This window comes from Wyeomyia smithii, chromosome 3 (assembly GCF_029784165.1).
Source record: "Wyeomyia smithii strain HCP4-BCI-WySm-NY-G18 chromosome 3, ASM2978416v1, whole genome shotgun sequence".
NCBI lineage: Eukaryota > Metazoa > Arthropoda > Insecta > Diptera > Culicidae > Wyeomyia > Wyeomyia smithii.
The window spans coordinates 4702565-4722481 of record NC_073696.1 but is presented as its reverse complement, the minus strand read 5'-3'; the positions used below and the strand labels follow the sequence as shown (position 1 = coordinate 4722481).

Genomic DNA, 19917 nt, shown 5'->3' with positions numbered 1-19917 from the left:
GGAATTCTGACTAACTGGGTAAAGTTTTCTAATAAATCCATGATTTTCAGAGTCTCTTCGGATTGCACGGGACGTTCTGGCTGTATGCGTGCATATCCTGTGCCGGGCTGTTCTTCGTGATCATGGTCGTGCCGGAAACCAAGGGCCGCGACCTGGAGGAGATGGACCCGAAGTACGTGCGAACGCTCACGATAAATCGATGAGATATGGGAACGCACGTAGAGTATCTAGTATAGTATTTAATGGGCCCTGGCGCTACCTTGCTTTGCCGATATTTGCTTACCTAGCAGCAGCTGCGTGGCGTTTGCAATTTCCCCCTTAAACGATTACTTATGTAGGTATCTAGACCGTACATTATTCCGGGTGCTTATCGTAGAAGAATGCTGGCGAGTGCGAGAGAGAGAGTTGATGATGTGTGCGTAAAACGTTTAAATGTTCCTAAGTAAGTTTATGGCGCGTTTAGATGACGAATGCAACCGAGTGATGATGTTTACGCTATAAACGAAATTGTTGCTTAAAATTTATTTTGTTTGACACTTGTACATACGTTTGAAATCGAAAGGAAACCGTACTTACACGACAGCAAACAATTGCTATTTAATTGATACTAAATCTACCTAGAAAGTAAACCCGCTTCCCACACGGAGATGTGCAAGAGCGCGGTCGAGTGAGCTGAATTTTAAGTTCGAAACTATTCAATATTAGGGAGAAGAAAAAACAAACAAACGAAAAAAAAAACACTGTACATATAGATCCGTTAAACGCACAAAGGAGTATTGATTAAAGAATAGGATGATGCAGTTATACAGGTTAGGAGAAAGAAAAACGAAAATTTAAGCAAGATTGGCGTAGCTTCGTCTTTGCTTGTTCGCGAGTAGAGGCTTTCGGATAGCTTAACAACCAGCTGAACCTCAGAGAAAGGATGGAATTCAGTGTCTGACGGAACTGTTTGTTCGATATTATAGTTTGTCTCAGCTATAACACAACTGTTGTCAAGTTTGAAATTATTATTTTCCGAGATTGACGACAACAAAATAATAGGGGTCTTCACATCGAGCTTGTATACAAATAACCAGCCGTAAACTGTGTATCTTCAATTACTCGTCAATGCAGGAGAGTATTTTTACGGCTGGGTATTTGTATACGAGCTCGACATAAACACCCATAATGACATCAAAGGTATTGCATCGCTTCAAAAAACGATCAACGATCGAAATTTCCAGTCAAATAACAGTCGTCGCGTGACAACTCACCGCTGCATACAATTTCACACATTTTTTGTAAGGACTGTTCATTTTATCAAACGGACACTTTGTTTTGGTGATATCTTTATTATTTTTCAAGCAATTTCTAGACGGCTTTTTGCAAAATGAAGGTTTATTTTTCAACAAAAAGTACAAAATGTAAAACCTAACTCAGTTCATCTAACTATAAAACTGGTGAACTTTCCCTCGAACTCCACTCATAAGCCTCTTTACAGTTTCTGGCTTAACTTTTCGGCTTGCAGATGACCACATTTTCTTGAACTCATCAATTGACTGTGCTTCTCTACCATCCTTTCGAAGATACCGCTTGATAATTACCCAATAGCGTTCAACCGGACGTAGCTCTGGACAATTTGGTGGATTATTCGCCTCTTCGACGAATTTAATCGTATATTTCTTCAGCATTTCAAGAGTGGCAGCAGCGTAGTGGGCGGATGCAAGGTCTGGCCAGAACATTGGTGGGGTCTTGTGTTGACGATACACAGCAACAAGACGTTTTTGAATGCACTCCTTCCGGTAATTCTGAGCGCTTATGGTTCCTATTGTGAAATATGGCAAACTTTTTTTTCCACAAGAACAAAAAGCTTGTCATACAAGCACTTTCTTACCAAACTTGTCCATTCTAATCGATCGTTTTACATCTGGTACTTCCCTACCTACAATAGAATTGAAAAATTGTGGCCCCGGAAGTGTTGTTGCGTCCAGTTTTCAGTATGTCTCGTCATCCATTAAAATGCAACAGTTTCATTGCTTTTTCAGTATCCTATCAAACCTCTGACATCGTTCCTTTGCCCGTTCATGCTGTTCCTCGGTCCGTTTCGGTGTCTTCTGTTTTTTGTAGGTTCTGATATTATTCCTTCGTTTGATATTTTGAACCGTTCCTATACTAACTCTGAGTTTTTAAGCAATTTTTCGCACAGAGTCACATTCATTGGACAGTAAAAGCTCCACACACTTCTGCTCGATTTGTGGAATAGCCGCACCTTTTCTGGTTTTGGATCTTGGCAAATCTTCAAGAGAATCGTGTTCTCCAAACTTTCTGATGATCTGGTACACAGTAGACTTAGACCTTTTCACAAGTTTTGCAATATTTCTACAGGATAGTCCCTCGGAACAGTACTTTTGAACAATCAAAAAACGAGTATCTTGATCGATTCGTGCCATTTTCCGAAACTTAACCGTTCCGACACCAAAACCAAAACACCGGCACAATGTCAACAAACTCAACTACACGATAAAGGAAGATTCATCAAATTTGGAGTTAATGTTTAGTTTTTATCGTCTATTCAAAATGTCCGTTTTATAAAATGAACATTCCTTAGTTCCCAACTTGACACATGCATGTACACTGGCGCTGCTGTCGACGATGAATATTGAAATGCCATAACCGTACGCTCGCACCTTATGTTTAACTCCACACACTAGGTTTTGTACATCTGGCTGCAGCTTTTTCTGTACGTAAACCCGTTTTTCTTCATATCATTCACAGATTTGACCTCCTAGGGATGCTTTCATAATGCTCACTTCATCTTGGTGCTTATTACGGGAGTCACTTCACGGTGAAATCAGAGTGAAGTGAACAAAATCCTATTACGGGACTCACGTAAGTGAGAAAAACGTCGCAAAGTGACATCTGCCGCGGAATCTGGGTTATTATGGGTGTCATATCAGTGAAGTGAGAACGGGAACGGGAACGTTTCACGTGGAATTATTTCACGACCATTTTGAACGGTGAAATGATTCCACGAAGATGCCATAAGTCTTAAAGTTGATTGATTTGTGATCTAATGGTAAATATTGGATTTATTCTTCAGTAACGAAACGAATCAGAATTTGATCCGTGCCTTAAAGCGGTCAAATTTTCATTTTTTGCCCGATGAAAAAAATGCAAACTAGTTCAGGAAATTTTCGATACCAAAAAAAAAACATTTTTTTTGATGCCAAATGTCTTAGAAATGCAGAACACGTCAAGATTTGGTGTTATCTTAAAAAAAAAACACTTTCTGGGACTTACAGATTTTTGAGCTGGGAAACAATCTCATTTCACTTGTTCTATTCTCAATTTCACTTCACTGTCAATCTCACTCCACAGAGGTGATTTGAGGTGGATTCGGGAATAGGTCTAAAAAAGTGAAGTGAGCGTGAGAGTGAAATATATTTCACCGTGAAGTGACTCCCGTAATAAGCACCCTTAGCCTTAGTTCTGGTGCACTCCTTGGGTACGAAAGTGACCACGTTGGCCTCGTACCACTCCATGACATAATTCGAATAGTGGCACGAAGCTAGACCCGGCCGGAAGATCCTAGGTCATTCGTGTTGCTTCAACAGAGAATGCAAACGCTTCTGTAGACACTCCTTTAGGTAGATCTCCCCGATTACAGTCCCGGTAGTCACGTACGGCGCACTCGTTTTGCCACATTAGCGATCTGCTTGCCAAATCAGGTTTTTATTGGGAAACTTTGAATGTTACTGCCCGCCTATTTCCTCCGGAACATCAAACTTGTGCTTGGCAGCCAAGAACAGTAGCCCCGGGAGCTACAGGAAGTTCGCCTTGACGTAAGTCTCATCATCCATGAGCTTCGTTAGCATCTGTGTGTACAGTTTCCGGGCTCGTGACTTTCCCACCGTCAGGACTTGGAGCCTTCTGCACTTCGTATGAGTAATCTCTCGTGATCCTTGGCTCTCTGAACGAAAAAATTGGACAGATTCAATTTTCTGGCCACTCTCTGCCCGAAGCATTGGGATTCGGCGTAAACACTTCCACAACAGGCTTGTGATCCTGATCACTAATAGAACATCCATTCTGACCCCATTTCTCCTTCCGGTCTATGCTCACAGCTTCGTAGTAACGTTTATTCACCCGACTTACCGTTGATTGTACGAGTCCGAGTTGTTTCCCGATGTCCCGATGAGAGCGTTGACGATTTTTCAGGTGCTTGCGCAAACCAATTCGCGTTACTTTCCGGATAACGGCATAAACAATACACTTCAAACTGTTTCTACCCAAATTTTTAAGACAAACTCATTTTCTGAGATCAATTTTTATTCTTTTTTTTTGCCTGTAGAATCACTTTCCGGCGATTCTGAGCTCAACTTAAGATCATTTTCTATTTTGGCTTCTTCTGGCTTTTATAAGCACTTTTAGGTGATTCTGAGCTCAACTTAAAATCATTTCCTATTTTGATTTTTCTGATCTTCTGAAGCACTTTTCAACGCTTTTGAGCTCAATTTCTGACTATTTTCGGAGCTCAATTTTGTCTTTTTTGCCTTTAGAAGCATTTCACGGAGATCGTGAGCTCAATTCGGAAGCATTTTCTATTTTGGCTTTCTGTAGGTCTAAGAAGCATTTTTCGACGTTTCTGAGCTTGTTTATCTACATTTTTTGGTTTTCAGTAGCAGTTTCCAGCAATTCTGTGTTAAATTTGGAACCATTTTTTGGATTTTCTGGCCTCCTGAAGCACTTTTCGACGCTTTTGAGCTCAATTCGTGAGCTCAATATTATTTTTTCTAACCTTTAGAAGCACTTTCCGGAGATTCTGAGCTTAATTGGGTTGCTATTCACGGGTTTACAATTTTTATATATCATCTGAAAGAGTGTGATTTTCTGATCAAAACGTGATATTTTTAAACTTTATATCATTATCCTTCGATTTTTAAATGAAGAATAAAAATTCGCTCTAAATCGTTACAATGACAGTTGGTATATGGACGAAATGTCATTGTAGCGATTTCGAGCAGATTTCGAACAGTTTTAAACCGTGATTTAAAAGGCGAAGGACTACGATAGAAAAAAAATTTAAATCACGTTTTTCTTAGAAAATGCAGATCTTTTAGATGATATTAAAAACTTATATAGCTGAACGGCTGAGCTTTTTTGGCCTTAAAAGCATTTATCTCAGAGCTCAAGTTTGTTTTATGTGGCCTTCAGAAGCACTGCTTGGCGATTCTGTACTATTCTGCGATTCTTTGTTCAATTTCGGATCATTTTCTAGTTTGGCTTTTACTCATCTTTAGAAGCACTTTACGATGCTATTGAGCTCAATTTGGGATCATTTTCTGAGCTCAATTTCATTTTTTCCGAACTTTACAAGCTTTTCGGCGATTCTGAGCTCAACTCGAAATCATTTTCTATTGTGGTTATATCTGGCATTTTGCACACTATTCGACGCTTTTGAGCTCAATTTGGGATCATTTTCTTAGCTCGGATTTTTTCTGTCGATTGTAGTTCAATATTGCATAATTTTCAAATTTTTGCTTTGCCCGGCTTCAGAAGCACTTTTCGGTGATTTTGAACTTAATTTTGGACCTGTGGCCACACGTGTCATTTCTCCTAAGAGAATCACTAGCGTGTAGGAGAATATCTTCCACTGCGGAAACAACTGCGCTCACACTGGTGGGCGAAGCGACGCGCTTGCTCGAAGAGAGCAGCGAATCGTGTGTATCTGAGTAGATCGCAAAAAACGTGGCAGTGGAATCTGAAATATCTCTCGAAAGGAAGAATAATCTGGCGTGAGCTGTCTCACACTAACTGCAGTGCTTTAACTGTGTGTCTTTTAAGCATATATCAAATGAGGAGAGTATCTAAGTAGGAAAGTAGATTGCGTTGTTTGATTTGTATCTTGGAACTGAAAAAAAAAATAATCCAACCGCCCGTCACGTATGTTTGCTCTTTGAATGGTGACGCATTAACCTCTCTTCAATGCTAAATTTATCTAATAGATATGGTCGCGGTGGCTAAAACCCAACAAAAAAAACCTTTCTTCACAGTTAGAAAAAAAGCAAAAAGAATATTAAAAATTGCTTCCATCGATTATGATACAAAATTCCATAATATTTCACACAAGTTTGAATGATAAAGCAAAGCTTTGGTGCTACATTCCGATTCGGAACTTGACCTTCTGTTTATTTATACACAGACTTCGCAGCCGACTTATTAGTGTACATGACAATTGCGGGGCTAGTGCTACGATCCTACTGACACTAACAGTCTTTCCCGAGCGGAGACTTGATCCAACGACGACTGGCTCGTAAGGCCAGCATCGTAGCTCGAGACCATCTGGGATTTGAATGATGTTGCACGTAAATTCCAAACAAAATCGTAGTTTACATCAGAAGCAACTGAAGTTTAAATGAGAAAATAATGTACGTAACGTGTAATGTTTAGAGTTTTTTACCATGTTGCTTTGCTCAGCTGTGCAATGTAAGCAGCAAGTGTATTAATTTTTCTGCGAGCGGCAGAAAATTAGCACAAAGCAGAATTAAAAAAGTGTGATGCAAAAAATTGTAACACGCAGCGCTCATGCTGGGAAAGAAGTGAGCGTTGAATATTCACTCTGCTTTTCCACATTTTGAGGAGAATAACAAACCTGTCAAAGAGCTCAACAACGACTTGAGCTCAACATTTTTTCAAGAGATTATAAAAACCGCTTATAGATCGTGTAGATTACTTCGAAAACAAATAATAGCAGCTTTATTCTCATTCTTGAAAGTGCTGCCACACGAAGCAAGAAAACTATGACATAGTTCCCTTTGACACCTATGGCTCAAAAGCATGCACTATAACGGTATAGCGCGGGATTGTACTGTCAAAAGCTATAACATAGAGACTCTGAACTAATCCGTCATGACCAGGGGGTAGAAGTGGCTGTCAGATTGCCTATTAAACCAGCGTACCCAACATCGCCTACTATTGGCACCAACCGTTGGTGCTTTGACGTTTCCTCGCATGCGCAAGCAATAGAGTTGATAACCGCGTTAGCAGCTAGATTTTCGAGTTTGTTTGTTAAGTTATTGTTTCTGAGTATTGAACATGTTTTGTGATCTGAAGAAAAATGCGCTTTTTAGTTCATCCGTTCATTTTGCGTGGAGTCAAGGTTAAATTTAAACTCACAGGTGAATAAAACAGTCGCAATTTTGCATATAGTAAAGGTGGATTCTCAACTCACATGTGAATAATGCAGCTCGTATTGTGTAAAAAACATACTAATAGTTTAATTTCCAAGATTCCCCACGATTGAACAAAAAAACGTCGGTGGTGCAGGATTATCTCCATCTGCAAATTATTAAATCTGCTCGCTTCTGGAAGCCAAACAAAAGCAGGAATCAGTGTTCTCGCCGCTTTTGCACATCTGATTGTAAATTACAAATATGCTGTTCCAAGTTTGTAGTTTGAAGAAAACATCGCTGAGTTGGATGTATCGAGTAGAATATTCAAAATTACAACAGATAGCTGCTCTCTCCTTATTATCGTAAACAAACGACGCCATATTGAGTTACGATAAAGGTGCTTGACTTCACCCCCTTGGTCATGACCGAATAGTTCATAGCCAACTATTCCGTGATGAAAAAAAGCTGCATAGCTTTATAGCTTTGTGTTTAATGGTATACTTGCAGCCTTAGCACTCTTCTCACACTATGTTTTCACTTATATTCACCTCACTAGGCAAAATTCACTACTGACAGTTCCTAAAAGTGTGCCGAAGGGTGAGAGGAAAAAAGTTAAAATGTATTAAATTTGTGTTTGTATCAGTTTTCATAATAATAAAAACATCGTTTGGGTGAATGAAGTTTTTTAACGTGAAACCTCTATTAAAGTTAAACTTCGGTTAATGATACGAGAGGAAAAGTAATCATTAGTAAGAAATTCATAATCTTTGTATTGAAGCACGATTCTCGTCTATAATTTGATGTCGGTCATGAGTAAAACCAAACAGAGCAAGTAGTAAATCTTGTTTTAAGTCCAACCGATAGTAAAGCATTTCTACTTTAGTCTTGCCTTCCAAACTGTTACAAAGCTACATTTCCGAATTTTTTTACTATCCCTCTTACTAAACATGGTAATGAAAATGTTCAATTTTTTACAAAAAATAATCTGCAGAAACTTACCTGTAAAATCCAGGCCTCAAAGTCATAGTTGTGACCACATTTTATATTAATTTCACCAGCTTCTCGTTTGAAGAAATTTTCTGAACTAGGCCTGAGAAGTACTTTGCAATTTGTTTTGAAGTATTCGACTGCTTCCTAGGTGTAATTTCATTTTCCACAACATGTAACGCAGAGCACCACTCAATATCTTCAGTGAAAACACTTTGGAGGTACTTTTATGTTTGATGGATCAACAGATCTTCATCTAAATTTATCTTACAAATAAAATTCGACATCACTGAACAACTTATGTTTATCAACAGAGCCAACGGTTGCTTCGATTCATATCATTCTGAACTGTCGGAATCGATCCATTGATTTTCTGTCGGAATTCGAAAGCGTTTATTTTCTTAAGTGTTTACAAGCAAGAACAATTCCTTGACACGAATTTCAGCCTTTTTCCGAGATATAAAGAAAAACGAATCAGAAAAAAAAAACATAGACAACATCGAATTTTCTCTTCTAAATAAAACTGTAACCCGATTTCATTAAAGTCTATTTGTGCTTGTTTAGCCTAGTAGTGTACATTCGGTTCCCACATTGCTAGCAGCCTTTAACGTACATTTTAGCCCATTAAATACTAAAGTAGTGCCATAGCGTGCCGTCAGCAATGGCGCAAAAACTTTGAAACAAGTTATTACGAACACATTCTGTGAATAAACGAAAGAAGAAAAAACGGTAAAACCAGTCAAATTAAAGGCAATTTTTATTAGGCGAGGAAAACAAATACTATGAAAATCAAAATAAGCAAACTATCCTTTTCTTAGTGACAATAAATTATTGAGCAGCTGTCAAGTAGCCTAACATCAAGTCTAAAATTTCAAAGGCAACTTTGTTGACAGTCCAGTGCGTGTGTAACAATTATTTATTTATTTTAACAAAAGCAAAACTATAATCAACTATAACTAGCTCGTAAGCAATTGATTAAACTAGCATCAACCAGCAGTGAGTAGAGAACTTTTTTTTACAAGCCATACTATAGTAGTATAGACGAATTAACAAAAAAAAATAGAGTAACGAGCATTTCATGGTCGTGAGGCCAATCAAAGTTGACTGACGATTGTTTCTTTTTCTTCCGACATTAGTAAAAATCAAAATAAAATATTTCAAACCTGTATAGTCAAACTTGACATATCGAATGGGATGTATATCTAGTTTCGAAAATCCGATCGAAAAAAGTACAAAATTCAAACCGTATCAGCTGTTTTTCCACTACTTATCTTCTTGGCAGAAATCGGACATATCCCGAAGTATTATTTTGTACTGTTCTAAAATTTTTTAGTGTTCGAATGTAAATCCAACGCTATGTACTTATGCACTGTAGAGTGATTGCGAAGCCGAGTCGACTAAAAAAGGAAACATAAAACGACAATAATAGGTGTAATTTAGAGATAATTATTCAAGGAAGATGAACAAAAAAAAACACTGTCATATCACGACAATAAGTAGTGTTTACTCGATTATATGGAGGAGAGAATGACAGTACACAGTGTAAACAAGAACACTTATACAGCAGTAAAATGTAACAATGTATAATAACTGTTTTATAAAGTTTAAAATAGAAGCTAAAAAATAAACATAAATCAATTAGGCATCGCGACGAAGTCATTTGTGCGCTTTAATAACGCTAAGATAAATTTTGCTAGGAAATAAAAAAACAAAAACGTGAAATTATATACTCTTTAGCTCTGCTGGAAACCACTCTAGCCAACTCAGATTGAGAAAATGTTTGCATATTACCGAAAATATGCTATTTAATGGTAGATGTGAAAATAAAACAACAGCAGCAGACAAAAAAGCATACACACTGACTTAGCGAAAGTTCTATTTTTTATCTTTAGCACTATTTAACAAACACTAGTTCTTGTTGATCATTTCAGATTTTATTCACAAAAAAATACTCAAAACGTCTTGAAACTAGACAGATTTTAAACTCTAGAAAATACTGTATATTTTCTCGCACGTTAGCAGTTCTTGGAGCAGCAGTAAAAAAATTAGAAATCAATACCAATTATTACTTAAATTGTCGAATCATACAGGAAAACGTGAATGGCGTAGTTATTACCAGCAAAAAAAACTTTTCATTGCTCTCGAATCACTCCATCCTTCCCGAATGCCGGATTATAGCGGTGTACTTTTTTCAATTCCCCAATTTTTACTGGTTCATTTTTACGTTCAAACCCATTTATAGTATTAAATTGCCGTGCAAATCTATGATTTTTCAGTTTTGAAAGAAATCTTCCTTTTTTAATTCATTTTTATTTCTCCCCAAAATTCTGTGCCTTTTTGTTAATGGTTTAAAACAAATGGAGATCGTCTATACCATGTTAAAAACATTGAATTTTTAAAAGATAGAATTTTTTAAAATAGAGCCCTTCAGAGTAGTATTTTGTTGTTATCAAACTTAAAAAAATTCTAAACTTTTCGATAAAAAAAAACCTACTAACGAGAGAGAACAAAAACCAACAATAATATAAGAATCAGCAAAAAGAACCAGAAATGAACAGAAACGTGTAGCGTTAAATCATCCAGTTTACTGAAAACTCCAAAAAAGTGTAGCTTTAAATGTGGACAATAAAATGATAGCGATTTGATGACAACCAAGCGACATTTGATCAAACAACAGACGAAAAAATACACATAGAGGAAAAAAACACTAAGTAGAAAATGATAGAAACAAACAAAACTAAACCCTAAGAGGAAAAAAATAGAATAGATCGAAAGAGAATATAGTTTATCCTAGTTTCAGATATCGTCAAATAGTGAAAACAGACAAAATTACATACCCACTCACGCATACATCCAAACGTAGCAAAAAACGGTCGGTCCGACACGTGAAAGGGAATTTCGTCTCCCGTTTTTAAGGATAATCCGGCCGAACGTCGAATGTAAATGTGTATAACTGGCGTTTTCTGTTTTGCGATAAACCCATATCAAAGTGTTCAAATTAATTAGTACGAATTAACGCGAAGAGAAGGAAATACACTCAATAATCAATCGATTTGATTTTCGTTTTCGAATGTGGTAGAAAAATTCGGTTATAATCCACGATTGCTTGACGAAACATTTAAAAAACAACTTTTAATAGTATTTTGCAGACCATAGTATAATAGCGTTTAACCGGGCGGGAACCGCAGTGATGTCGCTTCAGCTAACTTTGTAAGAGCAGAGAGAATAAATCTTATTTGCAATATTATTCCGAAGTTGAAGTTTTATTATGATACCTAGTATGTACTGGTTCCGTTTATTGAGGGTTTTCTTTAGGTGGAGGATATTCATCTCCAGCGGGAGGCTGTCGATGCATTTCGGCGCGTTTGACAGCTTCCTCCAGCTGTCGAGTGAGAGAATCTTGCAGACTCAGAAGGCCGGAGATGTCTGCTTTCAACTTTCTGTTGGTTTCACGCTCACTCTCAAGTTCTGCGTCTAACGTTTTGATGTGGTTTTGGAACTGTGGATAGCAAAAATGATTGCATTTGTTGAGAAGAAACATGAAAATGGGAATGTCACTGAAAAAAAATGAGGATGATGACAAGAATAATAATAAGGACGAGAATGAGAATGACACCTAGAATGAGACAGAGAATGAGAATGAGAGTGAGAATGAGATCGAGAATAAGGATGAGAATATGATGGAGAATGAGAATGAAAATGAGAATGAGAACAAGAACAAGAACAAGAAAAAGAACAATAACAATAACAATAACAATAACAATAACAATAACAATAACAATAACAATAACAATAACAATAACAATAACAATAACAATAACAATAACAATAACAATAACAATAACAATAACAATAACAATAACAATAACAATAACAATAACAATAACAATAACAATAACAATAACAATAACAATAACAATAACAATAACAATAACAATAACAATAACAATAACAATAACAATAACAATAACAATAACAATAACAATAACAATAACAATAACAATAACAATAACAATAACAATAACAATAACAATAACAATAACAATAACAATAACCATTCGAGTTCGGGATAAGGTTGCTTATAAAACAATCGTGTGCGTACTTATCTCCAATTTCGCGATATTAGATTGTTCTCGCAGGTATAATCGATCGAATAGTCATTGAGTTGCTAATTGGTTACCAATAGTTAATGCTTCTAACGAAAGTCCGCTGAAAATCGCTAGAAAATAGCAGAAACAGTGTGAAAAGTGTGTGCCACAGCCGGTACAGCAGCTGCTGTAACCGTCATCGCGGCGGATAAACAGTGCGATTTAAATAATTTATTGTGAAAATTTTCATGCTCGAAAAGCCATCTGCTGACTAATTCATTGATACTTATGATATTTTAAAGTGAAAATCGCTTCATACCAAAGCAGAAAAACCGATAGAAGTGTGTCAAAGAGCGATATTAGTACTAATTCGTTCAGCTGTAGTGTATTGTTTACACCGGTATCGCCAGCGCAGGCATTGTTCATTGTGTACACACTGCACGCGGTTCATTAATTCTTCGGTTGTACGTGACCCGAGTGGCAAGCGATACTCGGCAAAAGAAAAAGATATTTTAAACAAAGATCAGAAAAGTTTCTCGAACATACGAAATCGCACGGATAGCGTGCATAAGTGGTTGTGTGTATTGGGTGCGTGCATCAAACCCACCTGGAGTGTGGAAAAACGTTCACTACGCGGAAAACCCAACTATATCGGTAGCTTGTCGCCAACTTGTTGTGAGTAAAGACGACACGGATCGAATCGAAAAAAGGGTATGTGTGGTGGATTTGCGTAGGCAATTCACCTAGAAGTGTGTCACTGCTCGTCTTAACGTTGAGAAAACAGAAGGTAGGAAAATCCTTTTTCTATTTTTTCGTATCTGGGTTTAACAACGGGTGACCGTTGTTACTTGTCTTCGGACTTACTTCCAACGTTCTGTGGTCTGTGTGAGTGTGCGTGAGGAGTAGGACAGTTGGGCGGCTATGGCCGCCACCAGTAGCGGCGATCCTGGAGGATCAGCCAAAGGTAGAAGGCTACCGGTGTTTATGGACCCGACGAACGTATTTGGTCAACTGACATATCTGCAGTTAATTGGAAAAGATGATACCCCTTTGCCAAAAAATCCGTTTGTAATCGGTAAATCTGTAGAACAGTTTCTTGGAGGATCAATCGAAGGCGCAACATCGGAAGCCCAAGGAACCCGTTACACATTGAAAGTTCGCAATCCTACTCAGGTAGAGAAACTGTTGTCGATGACCATGTTGCTCGATGGTACCGAAATCGTCATCCAACCTCATCCAAGCCTGAATATTAGTCGATGTGTAATCTCGTGCTTTGACCTCATCCCCTTGGGAGAGGAAGAAATCCTGTATGGTCTACAGAGTCAAGGTTTTATAAAGGTACAACGAATTACACGTAACGAAAATGGGGAACGGGTAAATACAGCTGCTCTTATTCTGACGTATAATAAATGTTCGTATCCATCCCACGTCAAAATCGGTCTTCTACGTATCGCCACGCGACCATACTACCCGAATCCTCTGCTGTGTTACAACTGTTTCTGCTTCGGTCATCCTCGTATGCGCTGCCCCGGCCCACAGCGTTGCCGCCGCTGCTCTGGGGAGTACCATGGCGAAGAATGTGGGAAAACAGCTCACTGTCACAACTGCAACGATACACACTCTCCCTCCAGTCGCGAATGCCCCCTATATCAAAAAGAGAAGGCAGTTATCAAACTCAAGGTAGACCACAATCTATCATACCCCGAAGCACGGAAAAGAATTGGAAATGACGTAGGTAGTTATGCCGCTGCAATAAACCAACAAAATAAAGATCGGTTGATGCTGGATAAACTCGAAAAACAGATGAAGGAGAAAGACATACAGATTGCCCAATTATTAGACTCGACGAAGAAAAAAGACGAGCAAATTGAAAAGATGATGACTTACATTAAAAATATAAGAACACAACATACAACTGCATTTACAGAAAACCACCAACCGAAAACACAGCTAGAAAAACCGCAAACGAATATCCAACCACCAAGAAACTTGCGAGCGACACAAATAACAGCAACTAACATGCAGCTTAGAAACCGACCCCCGTCATCGCTAAGACCGAAGCGTGGTGAAGCCAGCAAAAAATCTAAACGTAATACGAACAGCGAAAACGTACATATAGATATTTCTCCCGACCGACAAAGCCCGCCTTTAAAGAAAACGAACACAGCAGAAGAAACAGAAAGCGCTGATGAAGTGGAACTAAGTGACGAATGTGAGATCGACGAAACGCCCCCTAGCCAGCACATTCGACGATCTTCTCTCCTCTGACCGTTCAACGACCACCATCACCAACTCCACCAGCGAAACGAATAACCGAGATACTCGACTTGGAGGGTGGGAAAGTGTAGTACCTCCTCAACTCTCAGAAATAGGAGCGCACCAGGCTGGAGGATCTGTCCGGGACGTCTCACCCCAACCCGTTGATAGAGAATCCCCCTGTGCGGTCGGCATTGGAACGAACAGCCTAACTACAGAACTTCCTCGCAACATATCGCACACAAACACGCCACCCAACAACAACACACACACAGTATGGAAAATGCCAACACTACAGTCGTCGTCATACTACACACAACATATCGCACAGCGAACGAGCGACAATCGACGAGGGGAGGGAGAGCATGGAGTAACCTCCCCCCTTCCAACTATGGAAGTGGATATCCGGGGAAAAGAGAGTGGGACCAGTCACGAATGTCTTGCACCCTCTAGCTTTTCCTGGAATCCGGTCGACAGCCGAAGAGAAACGCAAACGATACCACGTAGAACATCTATCTGCTCGTCAACAACCATATCGCCTCCTCCAAAATCAAATCGTGGCAAAACTTTCGCCCTTCAATGGAACATACGAGGCCTGCGTCACAACGTGAACGAACTTAAACAGCTCATTGCCGAATACGAACCAAGTGTAGTGGCTCTACAGGAAACGAAGGCTGACAACCGAATCATTGCTGCGGACTTCGTTGGTAAGGGCTACACGCTGCTACTGAAAACAGGCTGTCGCAACCGCTGGCAACATGGAGTTGGTCTTGCGATTCGAGATGGAGTACCTTTCGAGAGGCTCGCAACTGACTGTGAATTACAAATCATCGCTGTACGTGTCTTTTTACCAGTACCTGTCACTGTAGTATCTGTATACATCCCCCCGAGCCAGCAAGACTGCAGCACTGCTTTAAACAGTCTGCTCGAACAGTTAACCGATCCCATTTTGTTACTAGGTGACTTCAACGCACACCATCTCGCGTGGGGTTCAAACACATCTAATGCTCTTGGTCGATGGTTAGCCGAAGAAACGCTATCTAGAAACCTCATCGTGCTGAATAATGGCACACACACACGTATTGATCCAGTCACTGGATCAACGTCTGCGATTGATCTAACCATCTGCTCCGAATCAATAGCCTCGAAATTCGATTGGCGTGTACTTCCGGATACGCACAATAGTGACCATTTTCCGATTACAGTTTCAACAACCAATTGGTCGCAATCATACACAAAACGGCGTAAATGGCAATACGACAATGCAAACTGGCAGTTGTATGAACATCTGACTGCCAACTCCATCCGCCCCGGTGAGGAAATCGATGTAGAGTCGTTTACCCAGAGAATAATTGCAGCGGCTACAGCGTGTATTCCACGTACAAGCGGAAAGAGCGGGCCAAAATCCGTGCCTTGGTGGTGCCCTGAAATAGAGACAGTGATTAAACGGAGAAGAAAAACACTACGTGCGCTACGGCGATTAGAAAACTCCGATCCAAGAAAAGCGGAAGCACTAAAAGAATTCCAGGAGGCACGAGCAATAGCGAGAAAAGCGATTCTACAAGCTAAACAAACGTCATGGGAGGGACTCATCGAGAAGATTGCACCAAATAGTACTTCTTCTGAACTGTGGCAAAAAACAAATGCACTGCGTGGCAAACGCTATAACCGAAAAATGGTGATGGAATTAGGAACTGGCTTCACCGACGATCCATCAACGATAGCGGAAGAATTAGCGCAGCACTACGAGGAGAGGTCTGCTACCTCATCGTATTCCCTTTCCTTTCGAAAAATAAAAGAGAAGGCGGAGAAAAACCACATCGAAACATCTAATGACACGGAGGACTTGTATAACAGCGACTTCTCACTAACCGAACTTTTGTGGGCACTCGACAAAGGGCGTAGTATGTCGACCGGCCCTGACAACATCGGGTATCCCATGATTCAGCGACTCCCGTTCTCCGTTAAATCAGCTTTGCTGGAGCTCCTAAACAGAGTGTGGCGAAATAGTGAGTTTCCTATTAGCTGGCGGACCGGCACTATCGTACCCATCCCAAAACCGAACACGCATGACTCGGGTCCCGCAGCTTTCCGACCTATTATGCTGACAAGCTGCTTGGCAAAAATATTTGAGCGAATGGTGAATCGTCGTTTAACCACCGAACTCGAACAAAAAAATTGCCTCGATAGGCGACAACACGCATTCCGTGCCGGATGCGGCACAGATACATACTTTGCAGAGCTGGAGAGATCACTGCCAAACAACGATGAACACTGTCTGATGGCATCTCTAGACCTATCCAAAGCCTATGACACCACATGGCGATACGGCATCCTGCGTACGCTGAAAAAATGGCGGATCCGAGGACGAATGCTGAATATGATGCGAAGCTTTTTATCTCAAAGGTCATTCCAAGTAACCGTAGAAGGACAGCTGTCCCGTGTACATAACCTAGAAAATGGAGTTCCCCAGGGCTCGGTGTTATCTGTTACGCTGTTTCTCGTTGCTATGCAACCCGTCTTCCGAGTAATACCTTCTGGGGTCACTGTTCTCTTGTACGCAGACGATATCCTGCTCGTGGTGAAAGCGCATAAAGACCGGCCATTATACAGGAAGTTGCAAGCAGCTGTGAAAGCCGTCGATAAATGGGCGAAAAGTGTCGGCTTCACAATCTCTGCAGCCAAATCCAGCACCTTCTACGGAAGTCCAAATGTGCGAAGAGAACCCGTCAGCGATATCACCATTGAGCGAGTACCTATACCAAAAACAAACGTGCTGAAAATTCTTGGCGTTATGTTAGATCGAAGCTTCAGATTCAGTACACAATGTAGGCTTACTAAAAAGATGTGCGATCTAAGGCTTAGAATCCTGAAAATTCTCGGAGCAAAACTTAACCGTGGACACCGTATCTCGCTGCTGAAAATTGGATCAGCTATCGTCACATCCAGGCTTCTCTATGGTGTGGGCCTAATAACAAGAGGTAACCAAACTGCAATACAGACACTAGCGCCAGTATACAATCGCATGATAAGACTCGCGTCGGGGGCATTCGTTACCAGTCCTATTCATTCAATTTTGGCAGAAGCAGGTACTTTACCATTCAACCTGCTTGTGTTGCAAAGCACAGTTCGAACCGCAATACGCATCCTAGAGAAGGACTCCAGAAATACAGATCTACCTTTAGTTGAGCGAGCTAGAGAACAACTGCTAGATACGACCGGGGAAACAATCCCAACGATATGTCTGCGAGAGAGATTAAATACCCGTGCATGGAATACCCCTCCCCCATCTGTTGTGTGGGACATCAAGCGAAGAGTAAGAGCTGGAGCCTCTTCCAGTACAGTACGTCCCCTAGTACAAGAGCTGCTGTCAAACCGTTTCCAACGATATACGGCCCTTTACACGGATGGTTCAAAGTGCAGCGAGACAGTAGGCGCAGGACTTTTTGGCAACGATCTGATGCTCTCAGCTAGCCTTCCTCCACAGTACAGTGTTTTTTCGGCAGAGGCCTATGCCATCACAATGGCACTGACACAGCATACTGGTACAAATCGTATAGTAGTTCTATCTGACTCTGCGAGCTGTCTGTCGGCACTCGAAGCTGGCAAATCAACGCACCCGTGGATTCAGAAAATAGAAAGATTAGCACAGAATAAACCGATTGAATTTTGCTGGATCCCGGGTCACGCTGGAGTCTACGGCAATATTGAAGCAGACCGATTAGCTGGTGAAGCAAGAAACAGCGAACCACTACCACTATCGATCCCAGCAGACGATGCAACAAGAGAAATTAAACGTACAATTCGACAACACTGGAACAGCCAGTGGTTCTCTATGCGCGATACTAAACTACGACGAATCAAATTTGAAACTGAAAAATGGAAAGATCGTGACAACCCTGGCGACCAACGTGTCCTGACTCGACTCAGGATCGGACACACGAGACTGACCCACAGCTTTCTCCTAGAAAAAACAGAACCACCAACATGCGAATGCTGTGGAACTATGCTCGACATCCAACACATTCTCTTAGACTGCAGAAGGTATGATGACGCAAGGCGAAAACATGAGATGGATGGAATGACGCTTAGAAGAGCCCTCAATAATGACAGCGCAACAGAAGAAAAAGTGATCAAATACATGAAAGACTGTAATTTGTATAACAAAGTGTAAGCGGCGATGAAATCAAAAGAAGCCTTTTTCAATGAAAAACAGTGCAAGAACGTCATAGTACATCAATGAAAAGAGAAGAAAAAAAAAAAAAAAAAAAAAAAAAAAAAAAAATGAGGAGAGAAATGAAGAAAAAAAAAATGAAATGTATATATCAAAGGTAATAAACGGTTTATGGGTTGAATGACTGCTTAGCAGTTAAAAACCCCTCAACAAAAAAAAAAAAAAAAAAAAAAATAAAAAAATAACAATAACAATAACAATAACAATAACAATAACAATAACAATAACAATAACAATAACAATAACAATAACAATAACAATAACAATAACAATAACAATAACAATAACAATAACAATAACAATAACAATAACAATAACAATAACAATAACAATAACAATAACAATAACAATAACAATAACAATAACAATAACAATAACAATAACAATAACAATAACAATAACAATAACAATAACAATAACAATAACAATAACAATAACAATAACAATAACAATAACAATAACAATAACAATAACAATAACAATAACAATAACAATAACAATGACAATAACAATAACAATAACAATAACAATAACAATAACAATAACAATAACAATAACAATAACAATAACAATAACAATAACAATAACAATAACAATAACAATAACAATAACAATAACAATAACAATAACAATAACAATAACAATAACAATAACAATAACAATAACAATAACAATAACAATAACAATAACAATAACAATAACAATAACAATAACAATAACAATAACAATAACAATAATAATAACAATAACAATAACAATAACAATAACAATAACAATAACAATAACAATAACAATAACAATAACAATAACAATAACAATAACAATAACAATAACAATAACAATAACAATAACAATAACAATAACAATAACAATAACAATAACAATAACAATAACAATAACAATAACAATAACAATAACAATAACAATAACAATAACAATAACAATAACAAGAACAAGAACAAGAACAAGAACAAGAACAATAACAATAACAATAACAATAACGATAACAATAACAATAACAAGAACAAGAACAAGAACAAGAACAAGAACAAGAACAAGAACAAGAACAAGAACAAGAACAAGAACAAGAACAAGAACAAGAACAAGAACAAGAACAAGAACAAGAACAAGAACAAGAACAAAAACAAAAACAAAAACAAGAACAAGAACAAGAACAAGAACAAGAACACGAACAAGAACA

At 39.0% G+C, this 19917-nt stretch overlaps 2 protein-coding genes across 5 annotated transcripts in view; both read left to right on the top strand.

The window, feature by feature from the left end:
- The window catches only part of LOC129733305 (facilitated trehalose transporter Tret1-like), a 235512-nt gene extending 224120 nt beyond the window's left edge, over positions 1-11392 (top strand). For all 4 annotated transcript variants that reach the window (XM_055695075.1, XM_055695072.1, XM_055695073.1 and 1 more), the window contains one exon: positions 51-11392. In XM_055695075.1, the coding sequence (XP_055551050.1) occupies positions 51-203 (153 nt within the window). In that variant the 3' untranslated portion in view covers positions 204-11392. The remainder of the gene's footprint in view (positions 1-50) is intronic.
- Positions 11393-11902: 510 nt separating this feature from the next.
- Positions 11903-19643, top strand: LOC129733307 (GATA zinc finger domain-containing protein 14-like; the record flags this gene model as incomplete). Its single annotated transcript, XM_055695076.1, has 2 exons — positions 11903-12091; positions 18894-19643. Coding segments are annotated over 2 exons (939 nt in total), but the record flags the coding sequence as incomplete, so codon positions are not given.
- Positions 19644-19917: the final 274 nt, after the last annotated feature.